Below are 21,586 nucleotides of genomic sequence, written 5' to 3' on the forward strand. Positions count from 1 at the left end.
GGATGGGCTAAATTATTGTCATTCTGGCCGCAGCGAAAACCGGAAGTGACCTGAGTTCCGGCGGGCTCGAGCGGCTTGTCTTTCAATTTGGCTGCTGGACCGCGGAGCTTGTTTGGTTTCATCATGGCCGTGGCATTCCCCCGGTGAGACGGTGGTTGGAATTGGCCAACGGCGCTTCGTCCTCCTCCTTGACTTGCTCACACACACTCACCGGCTGCCCTCCCCTATCCTTGTTATTTCTGGAAAGGAAATGCGAACGTGAACTGCATGTCTGGCCCGGACTGGTTGGGGCAGCTCCGCCTGGGCCAACATCGAGGGGCAAAGAAGGCCTGGCCAGCACAACGGAGCGGAAATTAAAAGAAGCAAAAGAAAACAGCACCGGAACGGGAAGAGGAACCTCTAAACCGCTGCGCACCTGCACATTACAATGAATCCTGCGGCAGAAATGCAAAACCAAACCAACGAACTTACAGGCCACGGACAAAGAACCCCATATCATCTACAAGCCATATCCCAGATGCGATTGCCATCCTTGGTTGCTGATGGCCGGCTAATGACTTGTTGCATTCGACTCCTGCCGAGATTGACAGCTGCCAGGGTTCTGATCTGGCCACGAGAAGTCCCAGTTACAGCAATCGATGGACCAAGGACTAACTCAAACAAGCAACCAAATTTAGTTTATTAAGATAGCTTTTCCCACACATTCACTCTTTGTCATTTCTGGGTCTAAGTTCCATCTCACTTTGCAATTTACTGGCATTTCCCACTGAAATTCTGCAAAGTTGGAAAAGCAATTACTTTTCGTCGAAATTTTTGTGCTTCGTAAACATTTAATTTCCAATTTTAATTTGCTCCAATGCATTGCCATTGCCTTTGCCTCACACACAGGACGGGATGGAGAACCAATCGACATTGGGGACTGCTAGATGAGGTCCTGCCGCACCAAAGGATCTGCTGCTCCGCCTCCACAGCCCGGACTCATGTGGCTTGGGCTCCGTTTCTCATTTACATTAAATAAATATTGTACAATTGTATTGAGCAGCCGGCAAAGGTGAGTCCCAGTGCCGGTCCGATGAAATGAGCTCTGGCTGCCGGTTCCGGTGCCAACTTCATCTTACGAAGGAGCCTCCTCCTTTGACTACTCCACCTCGTTCTGCAAGTGTAAATATTCCCAGAAAATAAAAGAATTTCATTCTGACAAAGAAAAAATGGGCTTTCAATGAATAAAATGGCAATTGAAACGTTTTGCTGGTTCGGTTTATGGAAAATGCATGTTGCATGTTGCCTCGTTCATGCAAATGCAGCAAGCAAAACTGCAATTTGGCAGCTATGAAAATAACCGAAATATGGGTAGCCGTATCCATTCGACACTCACAAAACCAAAATCAATTTCAATCGGATGCCTCGCAGAGCGGTAGTTTAATCAGGCTTCCGTAGGATGCAGTTAAGATCTAATGGGAGCTGACTTACAGATTGAGTTTGGATACTTTAGGAACTTTCCTCGTTAATATTGCATTGGTATTCTTTGAAGAAGAAGTTTTGTTTTCTTGAATTGAAAATACATTAGTAGACATTTTGTGATCTTTTTAAGCTCTAAGCCCGGAATCGTATCAATCTTTTAAAACCAAAACTTAATATGTAAACATTATGAACCACATCGGTTAAAACCCACAGATATATATATAAAATTCTACGGAAACCACTCTCAACCCATTGTCTCATTTCTAAATAGTTCAAAAATACTAAATAAAATATAAAACGTAAGGTTTTTTGCTGCTATACATATTTAATAAATCCCTAGCCAACTCATAGGTTTCACTATAATATAGCATAGTAATAATTTTTACTTTTAATTTAAGTCGTTTTTTTACTTAACCGAAATGCTAAAAATATTTTTTCTTGTGTGCCATGGCCGCCATTTAGTTCAAATATTGGTGCATATTTTTCTGCTCTAATAGACTTGTCTTTCGGAAATATAAAAATGGTCGTACAATTTTCCTTGAATTTAATTCCTGGCTATGTTTTTGCAGTTGTCCTGGCACACATGCAGCCACATGTACGATATCCTTTTTAATGGCTCAGTGGAGTCCTGATCCAATGACTTGTGATGTGCAAATGTTATCCTGTCTCCCAGGCTGTCTCTATTCGTCCGTATCCGTATCTGTCTGTCTCCGCTCCGCATGTGTGTTTATAATTTACTTTGCTTTCTGACAAAAGGATTTTAAAACAATTATTTTAATGTTTTTCGCCCCCACACTCACAAACGCAGGTACAGAGCAACAGACATTACGTCAAATTGAGTTGGTTTCATTGGCAAAATGTTAAAATGTTGAAATGACTTTTGCCAATTTTTGGCTTTTAAATGCAATTTTTCTCTTCATTTAACATTGGCTCTGTCCCGTATAATTCGGGCAAAATCGAAAACTTTATTTAATCAAACACAAACACAAATGCAAGTCCAACAAAAGTACAATGTAAATAAATGCCAGCAGAGTTTTGCATTCATGTTTGATGTTTTTGTTTCCACTTTCGTTATTGTTATTTCACAAAATTATCCCCGGTTATGTAAATGCCTTTTTTCTACAATTATTTATTGAAGCGTTAAACAAAATACACAAATTAGATTTCGAGCCAAGTCAAAGGGGATGAAGTCGCAACGGCCAAATGTGAGTTCCGTAAACTAGATTGGATGCAAATCAAATAAAATAAAATGTAACAATGATAAATGACTCTGGTAATTATGGGGGATCAACTTTTGTGTGTTATCGCAAACGCCCAACAATCCCTAACTAATCCAGCAGGATGGGCCAACACTTGCAGCGCTTTCCACTTTCGAACAGTATCAAGACGGCAGAAAAAGTAGGGACAAAGTAAGCAAGTCGTTAACATATCGCGCCAATGAAAATGCAAATGCAACACAAATTTCCCAGCCAGCCGGGTAACTGACTCTTGCGCCTGCTCCTTCAGAGGATTTTCCCCGGCTCGGGAAGAGCTGACCGCTTGTCCGGTGGCTCATTAAAATGCGCTGCCATCTTGCGAAAGTGAAAAATTGCCAGGCCAAGGAAAAAGTTGGATGAAGTGGTTGGAGAAGTCCAACCACAAGAATAGGTGAGAGGAAAAATGCGAAAGAAAAACGTTGGATTTCTCAAAACGAATTTGGAATACCTTTGACATAACACTATTAAATTAAGCGTTTATTGTCAGAAACAAAAATAAATAAATATTTTAATAAATATGAGTTACAACGGGTAGATTATTTTCTAATACACCCGATTCTTTACCAATATCCCTTCTGATTTAATCGCTTTGGTTGAGTAAAAGCATCTCATAAATGATCGATTGTGATCGTTCCAATACAATTATGTGACCCTTTGCGATCTTTCGACTTTAAGACTTAACGCGTTTATCAGTGTGACCCTGCAGATTGGGTTTTTCTAGGTAATCACGTTGGCTACGGAATGAGTAATGAATAAATATTTAATATACATATGTATTAAAAATCATTTTAACATTTTCAAACTTTAAGATTTGTGAGTTTACTTGATCATACTCGTTTCAGCTCTTTGACGCCCACATGCGTTTTGATTAAAAAATTGTTGGTACCCAAAAAACCGACATTCGCAAGGAGTGTTACCCCAAGAAAGGATATTTGCAGGACTTTAGTGGCCGCTGCAGTCGTCGTGGATGAAACGCAAGAAAAGGACCTGAGAAAGGTGTTCCACTTAACGTGGAGCTCCTTGTTGTGGCTATTGTAGTTGTACATTTACGCATTGTTAGCACATCATAAAACAAATCTCATGAATATTACGGAGTTTTATCTGGCGCCCGCTTCTTAATGCATTCCCAGGTGGAGGCGGCGATATCCTTGACTTGGCTGCGGGTTATTTTGCAGAGCGAAAAGCTCAATCCCGGTATCCCGGCATTATTCCTTTGCCGGAAACGGGAAAAGGATGCCACGCCTGTCCGCCGAGCGGTGCAGTCATGTGCAGGAATTAATTTTGCGATTACGCGTAATTACAGCCCGGAAAAAAGTCAACAAAGAAGGACGCGGCGTTGGCAGGAGCAAAACTTAATTGCGAGTAAGTGTTGCTTAATACTTATTATCTGCACTCGCGCCCCGCCCCTTTTTCGGTTGGGAGGGGGCGTGTCAGCGGCATTGCCGAAACTTAATTGTTAGCTTGCCGAAACTTTTCGACGCGATATCCAACCCTTTACTTTTTGTTGCTAATTAAAAAACTTTTGACGGATAAAGAAGCGGCAAAAAAAGACGGCAAAATGAAAATGAAAAGCTAAGAAGCGACATAGATATACATCTGTAGGAAAGTGTGTGTGGCTATGCGTCGGTTGTTTACACAAAAGCAATCATACGCCACGTTGTACCCCTCATTATGCCGCGTATCCCAATATCGTCACTGTCAACAATACGACATCAAGGCGTTCCAGTTGATCCAGGGTTCGGGGATTCAGGGACTCGCAGCTCCTCGAGAGCCAGAGCTCTGGCTGCTGACGTTGCGTTGAAGTTTCATTAATTAAATAAAACTTTCTGCCATTTCCCCTACATTGTTAATGACGCCAGCCAACGAGCTGCAAATTATTTGCACACAACAAAAGTCAAAAAGTTGGGCGTGCTGAAGCTCGAAATGTTTGAAAAGAAGTCGGCTATGATATGATATGCCGTAAAGCCAGGAAGGGGATTATTTCGGGGGCGCACTGAGAAACTTGGCGTACCTGGGGCAATTTTCTTTTTATTTCCCAAATAACGAAGAAAGTCCAGAAAATTAGGTTTCAATTAAAACCGGGCAAAGGGGTATTCAAATCAGCCGAAAAAAGAAGCCCTCGTTGTAGTAGAACAAATATCCGAGAATAGAAAAAATCATTAACCCACCCCAAGCCAAACCCTTTCCATTTTTCCCAGTGAGCTAATCAAGGAGCAAGGTGGTAAGTAAAGAAAAACCGGAAACGCCGTGCCAATCAAATTAAAAAAAGGACCGCTTCGAGTACCCCCAGGATGGGATGCGAGTGCCATCCCGGAGGTGGGGCTGCAGAGATGTAAGACATGGCTGAATTCCCGGGAATCATGCGGAAGATGAATTTTTAATTTGTTGCTGTTGCTTCCCGTTTTAATTGTTGTTGACAGACTGAGTGACTGGCTGACAGCGTAATTTACAATCCTTTTTCTTTTGCCTTACCCGGCTTAGGACCTCCGACCCAGCGACGGGGAGTGATGGAAATTTTAATTAAAGAAATTGCGGTTAATCCCGTTACAAAAAACGAAGACTCCGCCCGGGGGTCAGCACTTTGGTGTGGCTACAACACATCCAAAATTTGTTGCTAATTGTAAGGGAATTTGTGGGGGTGGTACATCTCACCCCCACCTCATCCACCTACGTACGCATGAATATGGTTTGCATATCCGGCCCTCTTCAAAAGGCGGAACGACATCTCTGCACAAATCTTCCTGCCTCCCTGGCCTATGGAAACATTTCCATTTTCACTTTCATTTACTCGCTTTTAATGGTATTATCCAGAGGGGGTGTTGTTCAGGTGGATGGGAGTGCGGAGAGGTCACCCTCCGACCCACTCATATTTGTCAAAGGATTTTGAGTAATTTCATTTCATGCCATTTGCACATCAATTTGCATCAAAATTTCAAATTCGTAAGGTGGTCGAGAGGCCACAAAGGAATTTCTCGGTAATGTGCGTACGAAAAGTGATGAGACATTTGACGATTTCTTTGGCGTAGTTAAAATATGAAGATAATCTAAATCGTCTTAAAATATAAACCATTTTTTTTATTAATTTATTTAAAATGATTATTGTATTTCTTGAATATCCCCATTTTTCTATATTTTGTTTCTTGAGCTTTTGAATAACAATAGTATAACCAAAAATTAAACGTAATTATGAAACTTAAAACATTCTATAATGGAAATTAATCAGCCCTTTACTTTTTGAAAGCACTGTTTTTTGTGTGGGTAAGGAAAATGTGATGTCGTGTTGACTTTGTGCGGACCATTAAATCGGGTTTACCTAACCCAAATATTTGGCAGCCAACAACGCAAAGCTTAACCTGTTGATCCTGGCAAAAAACGAGTTTAAGCACCTGCTAAAAAAGCCAAACAAACAATTGAAATTCATGGCTGACAGCTGCTCTCAAAAGCACCATAATGGGCGGCTATTATTTTAGTTATATTTAATAAAGGATTATTTGGCCAGTGGAGTTTAAGTTTAAAATTGATCCGCCTTGTACGTCCCTTGGGAGCGGGCCCGATGAGGTCTCTCGGTGCATAAGAAATTAACTTAAAAAGTCATTTTGCCGGCAAAGGATGAGCTTCGAGCTGCGAGGGGAAAAAAGGATTAATTGCATGAGGAGCCTCTCCGACCCCATGACAACACGAAGTGCACGCGGCCGTGAAGTGAATATCCTGGCTTCCCCATAAGCCATTGACTTGCCACATCCTTTTGGCCAGGACCCAGGACCCTGGATCCAGGGCCCATGCAGCCCAGCCAACCAACTCATCAACCCACCAGCCAACCCGGCGTGTGTGCTCTGGCGGATCCGTATTTTTTAATAGTGTTCCGTGTGCCTCTTGGCGTTAATTTATGCCACAAAATCATTTTCTTTTATACTCTCCACACTACCAGCCACATGCGAAAATAAAAATTAAAAAAGAGTGCAAAATATAAAAAGGCAAAGGACGAAGCATGGAGATGCAAATTGCGTTGCACTGGCCCCAGGATATGAGACGCAAACGCCAACGCAGTTTTATGTCAAGTGAAAAATGAGTGCGAACTATGACATGAAATATGAGCGTTTCTGAGCCTTATCCCAAGCCGACAGCCCACCCCAAAACTCCCCGAAACCTCCGAAAATCCGCACACAAAGTTTTATTAGTTTCTGTGTGCTGCAAATGCGGCACAAATAAAAGCAAAATCGGGATTAGCTCGCAAAAACGAAATCGAAAACGTAAACAAATGCAAAAAGCGGAAAAAATATAAGAAAAAACCCACATAAATAATTTATTATATGACATGCCGCCCGGCGATGATGAAGCGACGTGATAAGCCCCGTCCCCAGCACGAAACGCCCGTACTCACCTAAAAAACTAAGTACCTCAAAAACTTAACAACAAATATTACGGCACGGTTTTGTTTTGTTTTGGGTTCGAGTTCGGGTTCGGGTTCAATCGCCAGCGATTCCGATTTCTCGAAATTACTGCACAGCTTATGCAACCTAAGACGCAGTACGGCGATTTGGCGTTCGCTGATTTACTCAATTGAACCGTAGACATACGTGTACTGGGGCCCCACAGCACACTCCGGCCGGAATGCACAGGCCTCTTGATGCAGCTCCGTACAGCACGGTGACATGGATCGCGAGTAGTGTCGCACAAGGCCGATGTTTTCACTGTCACTGGCATTGGCGGGTTAAGTGCCGTGACAATGAATTCGAGTGCAGCGAGAGTGATGCAATGCACTCAGTGCAAGGTCAGGATATGTTCTTAGATTACACTGGTCTGTGGGGCGAATGTGTGACAGACATGTTCCCCCCTTATAAGGGCTCTAAAAATGAGCCACTCTCTTGCATATCTGACTGTAAGAACTAAGAACTCGCCTTAAAGAAAAAATATAATAGAAGTTTCTGGAATATCAAGATTTGTAATTAAGACATTCTACTATCTTTGCTTGGTTATAATTATGTCTTAAAACCTATATTTGAACTCATAAAATCTGACAATTCAATGGGTAATATTAAAAAAACATGAGTTTTGAGAAGTTAACTATTGCCACCCATCAAGCAGGCTAATCAGAACCCTCTAAAGGCGTGTTTTATAGTCTTATTCCATTCATGGTTTCTGGAACTTACACACGTAGGTGGGCACATGTGGCGCCTCAATGCCGCCCTGCATACGAATTCATTCAACCCAAGAGCGCTGGCCAAACCAAATCGAACTAACTGAAGTGACCCCGTCGAGCGACCGACCGCCCGACTATAAATAGCTATAAATAACTGAATGGAATAGGCGTCCAAACATCAGCAATGAAATCATGCATAACCGAAAGATACAAACAAATATGAAAATATCGGCGAGTACAGAACGCCAAGGCATGCGCCACATGGACGTGGAAGATATATCTTTGCGATGCGTGGCAGCAAGGTCGTTTATTTTCGTTTAGCATTGTTTGGAAAATGTTCTCGACCCAACGGTGTTAGACTCGGTCCAAAGAACGAATTGATTTTTGGGATCTGAACTTGACATTGAATCTGGGGAGCTGGCGATAAGCTGTTGTTTTCAATCGATCGAGACTTGTGATTCATTCCCGCTCATCATCTTCCGATTCGGATTCCCATTTCAGTTGCTGATCGTTCGGCCATTGTTTTCCCAATTCCCTCTTCAGTTTGGGGCTTTCTTCCTCTTGTTGTGGTCTCACAACTGTACTTGGGGCACGTGACGGAGTGGGTTCCGGATGATAAGGGGCTCTGAGAGGAGGCTGTCAGCTGACCCAGGCCCATACTTACATAACCCCCAGATACGTGGCTGCTGGAGTTAGCGGAGCTTCGGTTTGGAAAATATTTACAATGCATTTATTGGAAGCAGTCAAATATTTCGCTTTGTCGAGGGATGGGGGTTCTTAAGATGTCATACAAAAGTATTCGTACAGTATAATTAGTATACATATAGTTAAATAAATACATGTTTATGTACGGTGTGTGTGTGCAGAGAAATAACACAATCAAATCGGTTTCAAACGCTTTAAACCGAAAAAAACAATTCTTCAAGCCTTTATATATAGTATTATCTGGTATTATGAGTTCCCCCAAATAAGATAGGCCTCTCTAAAAATTAATCTTTCTGAATAAATTTCGTTACTCATTTTAAGTATTAAATAAATAAATATAAATTAAAAAGAAATTGATATGAAATTAGAAAAATATTGCGAAATTCTTCGGGAATTTAAGAACCCTCAGAGAGCAAAAGCAAGACTTCAATGTACCCTATCATTAGCTGATGTGGCTTTTGCCATGAAAATCCGAGTGACGACCGACCTGGAAATGCCCTTCCTCTGCACGGGTATGTGAGTTTGGTGTGGTAAGTATAACTAGATCAGGACGCAGCAGACTTGGCCGTTCTCGCAGTCGGTACCGGGTCGCAGGAGCCTCTGGTGGCATCGGTCCATGCACAGTCCCAAGTGTTCCGCGCAGGGCGCTGGTCTGACCGGCACTGCAACGGCAATGGGATGACGTTTGACGTTTTGAGGACGGCGAACGGATCGGGTTGGTTGGGTTAGTGGCGATGGGTAGGGGGAAGCGGGTGGCTTGGGTTAGTTATTCAGGGGTGCGGATCGGACTGATGGGTGTTGTGGGGGGCTTTAAGCAGGGTGCTACACACGGCCGGAGCCAGCAGTCTACTCACGTTCGTAGCAGCACTCCACGCCGCGTCCGGCGCTCGAGGGACACAGCCCCTTGTTCGTGGTGGGCTCGATGCAGTCGTCCGTCTTGACGCACAGGCCTCCGACCAGGACGCACTGGCGGTCGTTGGGGAACACTTCCACGCCCTGCAGCACTGCGGTTCGGAGGGGGGGGGGCTTTAGTAGGGGGCTGTGCGACAAGGCGGGCTGATTCGCGGACACTTACTGTACGTATCGCTGGTGTCCACTTCGTTGGTCTCCACGTTGGCCTGCACCTGGTGCAGCACCAGCAGTGCGCTGACCAGCAGGCAGCCCAGCAAGCTCTTCCTCGGCGACATGGTGGGGTTTTCGGCTCTGTTACCGGGCGTATGCGTGATGTGCCTACAATCGATTCTGCTCGGATCGAACTTGGTCTTCTGTGCCTTCGTACACTCTTCACTCTGCGGTAATCCACTTCCACTCGGTGGCACGGTTTGCGATGGACTGATCCCAGCTAATTACGCTACAGAGTCTTTTCAACGAAAAATACTTGCTGATTGAGAGAGAGAAAGAGAGCGAGCAGAGGGAGAAAGAGCGAGGCGAGCGTTTTTTGCACAACTATATGGCGGCGGAGGAGGCGAAAGAGACGGGAGCAGGGGGAGACCGGGCTGGGAAGGAGACGGGGCGCCGGGAGGAAGTGCCGAGGAAGTGCGGTTCAATTGAAGACCGTGAGAGAGTTTGGAAAATTGGCCAACTCCGATCGGCCTCATCCGCCTCAATCAGCAGCGCTCTCCGCTACACGCGAAGAAATTGCCAACCACTCTTAAACTATGATTTATGTGATTGAACAGGGTTCACAGCTGTGATCGGTTCTGTATGCACTGAAAAAACTCTGGTGGTATTCATAATTTACTATACTGAAAAGATGAATTTGTAATGGAAAAATATATTAAATATAAATAATAAAATAAGAATACAAATAAAATAATAAAATATATTCTTAAAGTTAAGGTGTATATTTTTATAAATATTTTATATGAACATTTGAATTATTAAGGAATTTAAATCAAAAATGAACATCTGGCCCTAAAATATTTTCCCAGAACCAAATGCTTATCAGTTCTGATTATAAGCTTTACTAGAAAATATGTTCCACGTCTTATATGATTATTATTTAAAACAAAATAAAAATTACTAAAACGAAACCTATTCGACCTTTATAATATTGTCGGCTCTTTATACTAATATTTTCCACTCCTTGTGCGCTTTTCTTTTCATTCACAGATCAACACGACTATAATTAAAGCTCGGGGGGAAGTTTCTCGCCGTGCACTGAAGACCGCCCAATGAATGGAGCCACAATCAAGCGTTCAACCCGGGCGACCAGCGCCAATCAGCGGCCATCGGAGGGGAGCAGGAACAAGAACCGCATTGAGCGGGGCGTAACGTGATTTTACTGCAATCCGATCTGGTTTGGCGCACAGATCCCCAGCCTCCCTCCTCGTCCAGCACCCATTCTTATCGGCACTGTTTGTATAATTTTCGAACACAATTTGTGTGAAATATGTGTGCAAAATAAACAAAAACCGAAATATTACGCATACGCCCCGGCGCGCTGGCTGAGCGGTGCCCCAGAAACCACAATTCTGTTTTGGGCCAGATGTTGCCTTCGGCCGTTCTAAACAATTGCGGCGGGAGAGGAACCGAAATTCAGTGGAACCGATCGATGAATGAACCAAGTGCCCAACCTTGATGGCCAAGGAAAGTGCTTTATTTTTGTTTGTTTAACTCACCCCCTTCCTCACCCCAGAGTTGTGGTCAAACAAACGTTTTTTAATAATAATAATAATGTTTGTTTTTCGAGTAAACACCGGACGCACTTCACCTCCAGATCAACTGATGGTAATAAAAGGGTTCACTTTCAGGCCTTGCCAGTCCGTGCGCATCGAGTGGGAGCCCCACAACAGAAAATTCCCATGAACGCGGCGCTTACCAGTTCTGAATTCAAGTTTTCCCCAAAAAGCTTTCCCCCGCCAAAGCTGCCAGGGCGGTTTTTGTCTTGGGAATATTGGCCATTTGGAGCTTCACCCACCGAAATTTCCCTCTGGACCTGGAATGTCCCCCATAAGCCCCGTATTCATTTGAAAGCCGGGTTCTTAGAAAGCAAACACCGCGCTGGGTGAATCATCTTGGATAATGTTTTGATTTATTACACTTAATTGCTTATTCATATAGTTTCAGTTGAACTGGCACTTGAATGCATATGCACACAGATATCTTTCATTGTCAGTCTTTCAGTGGGGATCTTACGACGTCTAATACTTGGCCCATTGCCATAAACAGCAAATATCACAGAGTCGGGGTGTAAGAAGGCTGGATCCGGGGATCCACTGGCTGCCCATCGGTTAGTCGGCCGACTTTTGCACTTCGTTTACGATGATCATGTCGCAGGCGACGGCTGGCGGACTGGCGGAGGGTGTCAGGGGCGGAGGCGGCGAGGTGGGGGCCCCCAGTTCGCCGGCCTTGCTGCTGAACGGTATCACAAACACGCTCGTCTTGGCCGCGTGCTGCATCTTGATCACCGTGTCGTAGCTGGGCGGTGCGAATTCACTGTAGGACGGCGAGGGCGTGGGCGGCGCCCTCAGACCCTCCGTGGACTGCCCTCCGGCGGGACGACGCCTCATGTCACGGCAGCGGCGGTCCGAGCAGGCCATCAGCATGAAGAAGGCGGCCAGGGCCAAGAAGGTGGCCACATACCACACAATCGTGATCACATCCATCGCCGTCTGGGACAGTTCGTTGGGCGACTCGACGACAGCTGAAAGCAGTTAGTATTAATTAGTTTTTGCTAATTGCGAGTTTCATAGAGACCAAGTTCCAGCCAACCCGTAGACAAAGACCACGTTAAAAACCAGACTTCCACTGGAAATCCCTAGAATGCGCAGAATTTCATCAACGATTCTTCCATCCCAGAACAAAGTTTATTGCCCGAACATCGGGTTATCAGACACTGTGATTGTGCTTCTAGTCACGAATTGTGGGTCTGCGCTATAAACTTTATGACGAAACTGCTCGATTCGCATTGCTGTCGCGTCATCGAAGTGCGCTAATGGCTAAAATGGCCTATTGATAGGGGCTAACCCCAGTTGTGGGCAGCGTAATTAGACGGGAATCGTTGTTGATTGGCGGTTTGAAGGGTCCGGTAAAATTGAGATATTACCAGAGGGCGAGGGCCGTGGGGCTTGCAAAACTGAGATCATATAATAGCAGTTCAAAACATTCATGAACTTTCCTAGGCATGTTTACAAAGTTCTCTAGGGGGTAGAGCCAAAGTCCAGCGTTTTTAAACACTTAATTTAAGTCTATATTGTCTTTCAAAGATAAAGTAATTTCTACAAACAGGTTTTTAAACCTTTAATATCGTTGTTACCTCCAAAATATTTCTTTCTTATCATATCAATATTTATCACTTAATCAATTTATTAACCAAATTTGTATAATTTATTCAAATATCAAGGGGCAAACCTTAGAAAACCTTATCAATGAGAAGCACTTTAAGGTATAACTTAATATAGATAAGATTCTAAAAATAAGGTCGTGATTGTTTTTATGTTTAACAAAAAATAACACAAGGATCATCGTCTTTTTTTGCAATTGCAGGCATTACTCATACACAAAGCTACTTCGATTTTATCAGATTAATTACTGTGGTCCTCGTAGTGACGAGGCGCACCAGGACTGGGTCCGAAGACGACTTCTATATAAACCCCAAAAATTGAAGACGTGATGTACGAGTGGTACACCAATTGAAAGGCATCGCAAAAATTAAAAGCACCCACACAAAAGAAAGAATTATAAATTTTTTGGTAAAGGTGCGGTCGTCACTAGTTTTACCTAGATTAAAGGTGTTCTTTTTCGTATTTCACAGCAACATAGTCACTAGTTTTGGTCACAAGGGTATTCTCTGTTGGGAATCTTAAGGATCGTATATCTTTGCTAAATTGCACTGGTGGTAACTTGTCTTGGCTTGGTCACTTGTTAGCTCTCCTCCGGATACTCACTGTTTTTGTAGACAATTATGCGGGTGTTGTTCGAGATGGAGTCGGGAAAGAGGTCCACCTCGGTGGTTCTGTTCGCGGAGGTCAGGTTGTAGGGCAGCTGGCGCGAGGACTCGTTGAGAACGTTCTCCAGACTGAAGAGATAGGACTGGCCGTGTGCGCAGCACGAGGTGGCGACGATTACTGAAAGGGAACAAGAAGCCACGCCGAACCAAACCAAACCGCATCGAGGTGATTCGAGGCGAAAGGAACGGAACGCAGCGGACGAGGGGCATTAGCGATATTATGTGGTATCAGGAAATCAAGACAGAGTGGTTGGGGTGGTGAGCTCACTGATAGCTTATCACCGCCGCTCTGGGCGTGCGAACGAATGGATCTTCTTTCAGGTGGGAGCGATCAAGGCAAACATCTTCTTCGCGACTGATAACGTATCTAAATATAACCGCTGCCAGCGGGGCGTTCCCCCCGTAAATGGATCGCTTAATAAGCTCAGCCAATCGGGCGGCTAAGTTACGGCCAAGCCACTTGACGATAAGGCCCCGAAATGACGACCCGGCGTCTGGGGTGGATTCCGGCATATCTCCGGCCCTGATATGGGCGGAGAACATCTCAAGCCGCAGCAACTAGTGGGGTAGGTGTTAGCCATACCTATTACTCCCTATCTGTGGCTTGCAAAATATTTTGACGCTCCCACATCAAAACACAAACACCATAAAAGCCCGCTAAGCCGCCGCCAATAAAACAATGCTTCGTCGCTATCTCATCAAAGGCCTTTCGATGAGTTGGCAACCGAGTTTGCACACTTCTTTGGCGGCGACCATATTTCACCATCGAAGGTGCGTTCCGCTCCGGTACGGGATGGATGTGTGGAGGGCTAGATGGGCACACGGCACACCATCTTCGCTTTTTTAGACCAAGTATCTTTACAACGTCTGCCAATAATTACCTGATTGCAGACTCGTTTTCGCCGTCAATTTCACCACGAATGTGATGAAATTTGGGCCGTGCGAAATTGTTGACCTAGGTTGGGAGTGTGACGAGTCTCGTCGATGGGAGACAGCTGGTCATTCCCGTGAACGCTTTTTACTGCCCGTCCAGGGGAAAGGTTGCGCAACAGATACGAGATAATGTATACGCCCCGGCGTCTGGCCCAAAGTGGAATATTTAACAGATAGGAAAGCTGAATGAAAAGATTCTGCGGCTTATCTTAATCGCGTTATGTTTTTTGGGGAAGTCAGCTAGCCCAAATAGTCATGCGGATCTCCGGCCCCTAGGAAAATTAGTTGAATGGAATATTTGTGCTTGCTTCTGATAAAATTCAGACTCATCCAGGCTGAATGGTCATGTGAAAACACCTGTGCCATCAATGGAATCTTTCTGCGGCTCCAACGCAAATACTTTCCATGCTGATAAGCACCTCAGATTTATCTGAAAATGTAACCCAGAATTTACAAGAAACCCTGCTCCACTTTTGCACGCACTAAACTCTAGATAAAACCACTTGATATATGGCTTCTAAAAATAACTGCCAAAGCTAATGCTGGGTGCGGGTTTCTCGGGGAGAGTTTCCAGTTGGCAGTGGATATAGTGCGCGGGTGGGTTCGGTTATTTATAGAGTGTCGAGTTGAAACCGATAAGGGGGCAGTAAAAAACGCATGCAAACACCAGCAGAAGCCCATGGAAGTGCCCCACAAAACAGGCAAGGTGGAAGTGGAAAAACAAGCAAGCAGCACAAAATATTGGCAATTAAATTCTAATTAGCTACTAATGGCAAAACGTGCTGGCCCCAACGTCAGCAGTTCCAGTGGGGCGCGTGGTGTGAGTGGTGCGGTGGTGCGGTGGTGCGGTGGTGCGGAGGCACCTGTGCAAACCAGGCAGGTGGATGTGCTCGACTTATACACACGCTTGGCGGAGTTACAGATAAACGAACTCCGGTCGCCTTGAACCGGCTGCCTTCTGCTTGAGAAACCGAATTTGGGGATTTCCGTGATTTGTTGCCATTACCCCCAAGTGGGGTCCTCAGCCGGGAGTAGTGGTAGCCCGCCCCATTTAATAGCGTCATTTGTCATTAGCATTTGGGGCCGACAGCGACTTGAGTTCAACCGGTTCCATGAATTGCGGGAAAATTACAGATCGAGATATCGCAGGCCCCTCGAAACCATCCTGCATCGCACTCCGGTGAAATGTCACCGAAACGAGGGCTTCGGCTTTGATTCGCTCGGATGATATTTATGGGGCGATCACATGTCGCCGGCTCTGGCTCCCAGATCTTATCTAACGGGATTAGCAGATGACGGGACCGTAAAGACATCGTTAACTGGTTTACGGCGTCTAGATGAGGGCCAAGATGATGGGGTCTTGACGCCAGAAGTTCCTCAAACAGTCGCCTTAAGCGGTTATGGTTATTGGTGCTTCCATGGCACTGATAGAGATAGAAGGGGATTTGGGGTGCCAGAAAGGATAAAACATTAGCCACTAATAGCTCTTCAAATCAAGAGACGTTTAATTAAGCCTCCTTTGTACACCCGGGAACCAATTAATCATGATAGAACATCTACTGATATTTATGAGGCTTTAATGAGAACGCTGATATTTCCTGTTTCGCTTTGCCTATAACGACTAGTTCTGTGAGATAATTGGCTAAACTTTGAAATACCTCCTTCACATAAAGGCGGCTTCGCAGTCCCATTCAAACATTGCCTGCTCAATGAGTTACTCGGTGTGCTTATTCGCGGTATAATTACTTCCAATCAGCTGGGGTTTGCGGAGGTTCACGTTCACATAATTAGCATATGCTTGTTCGAGACTTGTTTGTGGCCCGTCTCTATATGCGAACTCTGTGCCTATATAGGTGGAGTATCTGCGCATATAGCCAGAGAAGGCCTGTCTCGAAGCCCGACTCACCTATCATAACTAGCAGCATTGTCTGGATCCGGCTGTGCTCCATGGCGCTGATGCTCAGGTAACTGGGACTGCTGCTTGTTTTTGATTCACACACTTGTCGGCTTGAATTGCAATCAATAAATTTCCATAAATCGTTCACTTCACCGAGAATCGAGGAGTGCACCGGGCACTCGGTTGCGGAGACGGGCTTTAACTTGGCTGCGGAATCGATCTTTCAGCTTCAACTGTGTGTCGCCGACTGAGCGAGTCGCGCGGTTTGCCCACCACTTTTAGCCGGAGCTGCTCTTTCTGGCTGTGGTTGTGGTTTCGGTTCTGCCAGTTGCCAGCGTCTTTGTGTGGCCCCCGTGCGAATGAGTCACGCGCTCTCCGGCGGGCGAGAAAGTACTGCCGGCGCTCGGCGGGATTGGTTAGAGCAACGTATCTAATTGTTGGCCAAACCAGAACGGAGGTGCCAGCGTCGCCACCGCAACACCAATGCTTAGAAGTGGGTGCGGCTCTGGTCCTGTGGCCACGATGGTTTTTCGGAAACCCACATGGAAGACCAAAATACTAGCTCAGTTTTACAATGAATCACAGAAGCCAAAATATTTAATATTATCATTATTGGAAAGAGGATTTCCGGGTGGCAAGGGAAATGCAGAAAAAATACAATGCTTCATAAACAGCTTTCAAGGGAGTCACTTTCTGAACCCTTAACCATCATATAAATCCAATATTTATTCTTCGATTGTTGTTTGCCTGCCTTTCAATGGAAATTCTAAATATTGATCTTGTCAGATCGAAAAGAATCGTATATCTCGCTGCGCAGTTTATGCAAAGTATCACTTTGGGCTATTAAAATATCAGTGTGATAAGGCATTGACAGTATGTCGCAGATAACAGATAAGTGATAAGAAAAACACAGCATTTATAAGCAATGTTGGTGTTATATTTCCCCTGCCAAGTGTTAATTTGAAACAGTTCCCTCTTTTACTTTATGTATTCACAATCCGGGGAAGTTTGAGCCACACCTTGCTCTGGAGACCCTTAGTTACCGCTTGTTTTAAAAATACATTACGGGAGGCAGCTCCTCCGCGAAAGTGGCCCAAAGAAGTCGCTTTGATTAGGCTATTTTTGGGCGTGAACTCACACCTACACGCCCCACTCCGAGGCGCTAATTCGGCGTGCGAATTTCGAGATTCGACCATTCGAAGCGTCAGAAGAAGATCGAGTGATTTGCTAGGATCTCCAAGAGGTCTTCGACTCGGGGTGATTGATGGTTCGGTGGTCGCACTCCTTATCAGGGTGCTTGACACGAATTAAGGCCGAACTATGAGCGGCAGAGCGATTTGAGTTCGACCCTGAACTTGATGAATAGATCGATGGTTCGATCGATCGATCGCGCGGCTCTTTTGTGTGCGTGTTATAATTGGCACCTGGGCGTTATATATAGAGAGACATCCGTGGAGCAGCTACCGGTTGCCAAGAGGGCTGCACATTCGCTAATTGATTCGCTTACTGCGACTCCAAGGCAATTGGACGGACAATTGCGGGCCGACATTGAACGGGGGCACAGATTGGCCGGCAAATTGTCACGCAGCTACGGTGGCAATAACCAGTTTGGTCAATTGCGACGAGTCAACGACCAGGCGACCCCAGCACGTGCCGCATCCGCCACCACGATCCTCGACGAGCGCGTTGGTAACAAAGGAAAATCTAAGTTTGTGCCGTGAGCAGAGCAGAAAATGATTAGCCCACGGATGACGCAGTGGCCGAGGCACCTTTCCTCCAGTCGTGACCAACTGTCGATTTCTGGGCAGATGAACGGGGTGCCGGTCCGACTGGTTTTCGGATAAGGCACGTGCTGATTCACGATGTGTGTCACCATGTGATGAAACCCCAAACGCCCAAACGGGGGATGATCCGCGGAGGGTGAGGGTGAGGTGTTTCCCGTCCGCACTTTCGCCACGCTCTGCTGAGATTTAGTTGGTTTATTTATCAGTTAATATACGTATTTGAGTGAGTTGCCTGTGTATACATATGAGTTAATCGGCTTAAGACCTACTGACCACCACTCCGATCTTTCAGTTACATTGCAGTTACATGTTTGGAGTAAATACTGTAGTTCGTACATAATCTTGTGAGCGTGTGTGCCTACATATAATACTCTGGATTGAACAATTGACACTCTCGGCCAGCACACAACTAGGACATCTACAAGCGCGTGTTATTCTATGCGTACAAATACATAACATATATCTTTGCAGTACAGAAACAGGTACAACTATGTGGAATTCTCTGCCAATAAGGTCCTGGCTGGCCCTTGGAATATTTACGCTAGCTAATACAGAGACTAGTACTGTGTGGCTTTGCTTTTGCTTATAAATAATTGCCTAGGTAAATAATTGATATAATTTCATCGAGTACGGTAATTCCAGTGAGATTTCATCAGTGAGTAAACAATTTGCGTCGCCAAAAGGCGGTTTCAACAGTTACAAATACTTAAAGAATACGCAGAGTTGAAGAACATAAAACTTAAATATATACATCAATAAAACTGTGGAAATTCTCAGGATGAGTTTTCTAGGATTTGGTTCGAAGTGAACACATCGACAGGGGGATGTTTGATCGCTAACGCTGATCACAAAACATAAAATCAGTCCTAACATATTTACATGGAATGCTGATCTGTTCAGATAGAGATACAATTACCTAATAGGACTATTACAACAAGTGTGCGGTACCAAGTACTTGCTGATCTGGCACAAAGCGGAGCGACCTCAGCCGCGGATCTTTACCTTTCCGGGAAGAGGGACTCGTAGCTGGGCGGCAGATCCTTGGGCGTGGCCGGCTGCTGATGCTGCTGGGAATTGTGCTCGTGCAGGACACTATCATCGTACTGGATCGGTGGTGGCAGCTCAATGGTGGGCACATCCGACTGGAAAACGGGATCGGTACTCAGTTGTGGTTCTATGCTCTGGACAGGGCAATGTCTACTCACTCTAACTCGTCGCTGGTTGAAGCGGGCAGCGGATGCCTCATGAGCACGCTGCTGCACTGTTATGCAGTTCCAGTACTTCCAGCAGACCCACACACAAAAGCCCACTCCAAGCATGGTGAAAATGAGCGAGGTGAGCGCCGAGATGGCCACATTGGCCGTGTCGATCTCCTCCGGCACGATGGCGTCGTGGAAGCACGTGCCTTCGTCCCGGCACGGATACAGGCAGTTGGTGATATTGTCCCGCACAAAGTGGCGCGAGATGCACGAGTACTGGTCGTTGGGATCGCAGAGGAAGTCCCCGTTGAACTGGCACTCGGAGTGGGCCGTCAGCACCATGCGCAGCTCCAGCGGGTCACCCAGTATATGGCGCGTTCGATCGATGAAGATGTGCACGTTGACCTCGCGGTCGCGCTGGTCAAAGATCAAACGTCCGGCCGGCCCGTCAATGGAGATATCATTGCAGATGCGCTCGCTGGGCGAGCGGTTGCCACTACTGAACTGGATGTAGTCGATGCACTCCTTGGACACGGGATCGCGCCGGAACTTGAGCCGCGTGATGATGGTGTAGATGCCGCGCGGCGGTCGATCGCTGGTCAGCACCCGGAACTGGCAGTCGTACTTGATCTTGTTGGCCGCATGGCCCTGGGGCAGTGTCAGATTCCACATCTGGGTCACAATCGCTCCGGAGGTGTCCTCGTACTCCAGCCGCACCGTGGGATCGCCCCGAAAGGGCTTGGCCAGTGTGTAGAACAGCTTGTCCGAGCACATGTTGTCCTGCAAGCGAACTGGCCAGGGAACAGGAGCACCAAGTTAGTAACTTTCACTGGGGAGGATTGGGACACCACTATGACTACTCACCGTTCTTGTAGGCAGTGGCAGAGGCCACCAAAATGGCCAGTGGCCAGAGTGCCCCGATGCAGCACTTGCCCATTATCTTGCCCGGCGTCCACACGTCCTGCGTGCTTCCTTGCTTTTATGACGCGACTGTGTGCAGCTAGAATCCCAAACCCTGCATTTGTTTGTTGTTTTGTGATTAATTCACAAATTTAACCAGAATTTTGTTTATTGCTAATCAGCGTGACCGCACCGCTAACGATAGAAAATACCAACTGGCCCAAGAACAAATACCTTTAAATACCATTTCAGTTAGAAGTATACCACAAATTCCGTTCATCACTTTTGCCAGCAATCCACGTAGTAACGAAGCGCACAAGGACCTACTTATAAGCAGCCGCTACAGTGATGGTCAGATAGTAACGAAGGGTATTGTAGAAATTAAGATTTCCCTAAAATGCCGTTGGTTTGGGAAAAGAAACGTGATTGTGTAAAGGTGAAAATTTAGAAAATTGGATCTTATGCAGCTATCTGGGTCATTTTATTACACTTTTTTAATCCTGCTTAAATTTTGATAATTAGTTGAAAATTGTGTCAAAGACAAGATTTTTGTGGTCGCATTGTTTTTCGGCTTCAGAAAGTGATATAAAGTTAAGCCCGTGAAAGTTTTGTTCTTCATTTGTGTCAACACTTCGATGTTGTTAATGCATTGATTTTCTTCAAAGTAATTGACGAATTTCACATGTCATTATCAGCAAAAAAAAAATGCACAAACAAATCATCGAAGAAGGCACCAGGCTGTCATCAACATTTCATCGATGACAGTGGAAACGCTATTATTAACATTTCATTGATGACCGCTAATAGGCTGCCATTAAGAATACATCGTTGATAGGCTGTTATTAACAATTCATTTTGGAACGAGAGTCTTGGGTCTTTATTGGTGTATTGGAGTGATACACCGATCGAAAGGTAGGTTGCTTCTATCAAAAATACCAACGTATGACGATTTGTCAAATCAAAGTACATATGTCCATCACTAGAAACCCATTCAGCAAGTACACCCTTCTGACTTAGCGAATGCACCCTGCTAACTTAGCGGATGCACTCTCCTACAGTTTGAGAAACAGTGAATACTGTGGCGGAAAGGTTGAAAATTATTGAAAATTTAAAAATCAAATTAAAGAGGCAATTTACAATTATAAACTTTTATTTAATAATACTAAATTTTATAGAGTTATACATCTGGAAAATAAATAAGATTTAATAACGTACAGGTTTTAATGTATGTCCATAGAGGTGAATCTGCACTACAATTATTTGGGGTATATTAAAGTTTTTGCCTTTTTCGGTTTACGTTTTGCGTAATGTCGCCTTACACTTTGAGCCCTGAAAAATATAGAGTTTAAGACCAACCAAG

At 45.1% G+C, this 21,586-nt stretch overlaps 3 protein-coding genes across 6 annotated transcripts; all 3 read right to left on the minus strand.

Annotated features, from left to right (window-relative positions):
* Positions 1-8,564: 8,564 nt before the first annotated feature.
* LOC108026930 (U-scoloptoxin(19)-Sm1a) lies at positions 8,565-9,910 on the minus strand. Of its 2 annotated transcripts, none has more exons than XM_017098143.3 (3): positions 9,638-9,909; positions 9,417-9,566; positions 8,565-9,224 (listed from the first exon to the last, which is right to left on the minus strand). In XM_017098143.3, exons 1-3 carry the CDS (start codon positions 9,747-9,749, stop codon positions 9,103-9,105), a joined length of 384 nt encoding a protein of 127 aa, XP_016953632.1. In that variant the 5' UTR covers positions 9,750-9,909; the 3' UTR covers positions 8,565-9,102. The 2 variants fall into 2 exon arrangements, with proteins under 2 accessions (XP_016953632.1, XP_016953633.1); XM_017098144.3 differs by having other exon boundaries at positions 9,110-9,350; positions 9,638-9,910.
* Positions 9,911-11,574: 1,664 nt separating this feature from the next.
* Positions 11,575-16,601, minus strand: LOC108026835 (uncharacterized). Its single transcript, XM_017098009.3, has 3 exons — positions 16,353-16,601; positions 13,452-13,631; positions 11,575-12,208 (listed from the first exon to the last, which is right to left on the minus strand). Exons 1-3 carry the CDS (start codon positions 16,393-16,395, stop codon positions 11,796-11,798), a joined length of 636 nt encoding a protein of 211 aa, XP_016953498.1. The 5' UTR covers positions 16,396-16,601; the 3' UTR covers positions 11,575-11,795.
* A 657-nt stretch (positions 16,602-17,258) lies between these two features.
* On the minus strand, positions 17,259-20,432 carry LOC108026834 (uncharacterized). Of its 3 annotated transcripts, none has more exons than XM_017098007.3 (4): positions 20,191-20,432; positions 19,333-20,117; positions 19,130-19,269; positions 17,259-18,303 (listed from the first exon to the last, which is right to left on the minus strand). In XM_017098007.3, the coding sequence occupies exons 1-4, from the start codon at positions 20,261-20,263 to the stop codon at positions 18,213-18,215; spliced, it is 1,089 nt and encodes a 362-aa protein (XP_016953496.1). In that variant the 5' UTR covers positions 20,264-20,432; the 3' UTR covers positions 17,259-18,212. The 3 variants fall into 3 exon arrangements, with proteins under 3 accessions (XP_016953496.1, XP_016953495.1, XP_016953497.1); XM_017098006.3 differs by having other exon boundaries at positions 17,259-18,306; XM_017098008.3 differs by lacking the exon at positions 17,259-18,303 and having other exon boundaries at positions 18,308-19,269.
* Positions 20,433-21,586: the final 1,154 nt, after the last annotated feature.

This window comes from Drosophila biarmipes, chromosome 2R (assembly GCF_025231255.1).
Source record: "Drosophila biarmipes strain raj3 chromosome 2R, RU_DBia_V1.1, whole genome shotgun sequence".
Taxonomy (NCBI): Eukaryota; Metazoa; Arthropoda; class Insecta; order Diptera; family Drosophilidae; genus Drosophila; species Drosophila biarmipes.

What these genes read in the sequence shown, in the direction of transcription:
- LOC108026835 (XM_017098009.3), bottom strand. Translation starts at nt 16,395, where the DNA reads ATGGAGCACAGCCGGATCCAGACAATGCTGCTAGTTATGATAG. An exon ending in AATGCTGCTAGTTATGATAG is followed by an intron (nt 13,632 to 16,352) that starts GTGAGTCGGGCT and finishes GTTCCCTTTCAG; the next exon opens with TAATCGTCGCCACCTCGTGC. An exon ending in CATAATTGTCTACAAAAACA is followed by an intron (nt 12,209 to 13,451) that starts GTGAGTATCCGG and finishes AACTGCTTTCAG; the next exon opens with CTGTCGTCGAGTCGCCCAAC.
- LOC108026834 (XM_017098006.3), bottom strand. Translation starts at nt 20,263, where the DNA reads ATGGGCAAGTGCTGCATCGGGGCACTCTGGCCACTGGCCATTTTGGTG. An exon ending in TGCCACTGCCTACAAGAACG is followed by an intron (nt 20,118 to 20,190) that starts GTGAGTAGTCAT and finishes TTCCCTGGCCAG; the next exon opens with TTCGCTTGCAGGACAACATG. An exon ending in TCAACCAGCGACGAGTTAGA is followed by an intron (nt 19,270 to 19,332) that starts GTGAGTAGACAT and finishes CCCGTTTTCCAG; the next exon opens with TCGGATGTGCCCACCATTGA.
- LOC108026930 (XM_017098143.3), bottom strand. Translation starts at nt 9,749, where the DNA reads ATGTCGCCGAGGAAGAGCTTGCTGGGCTGCCTGCTGGTCAGCGCACTG. An exon ending in GGACACCAGCGATACGTACA is followed by an intron (nt 9,567 to 9,637) that starts GTAAGTGTCCGC and finishes TCCGAACCGCAG; the next exon opens with TGCTGCAGGGCGTGGAAGTG. An exon ending in CGTGGAGTGCTGCTACGAAC is followed by an intron (nt 9,225 to 9,416) that starts GTGAGTAGACTG and finishes TTGCCGTTGCAG; the next exon opens with TGCCGGTCAGACCAGCGCCC.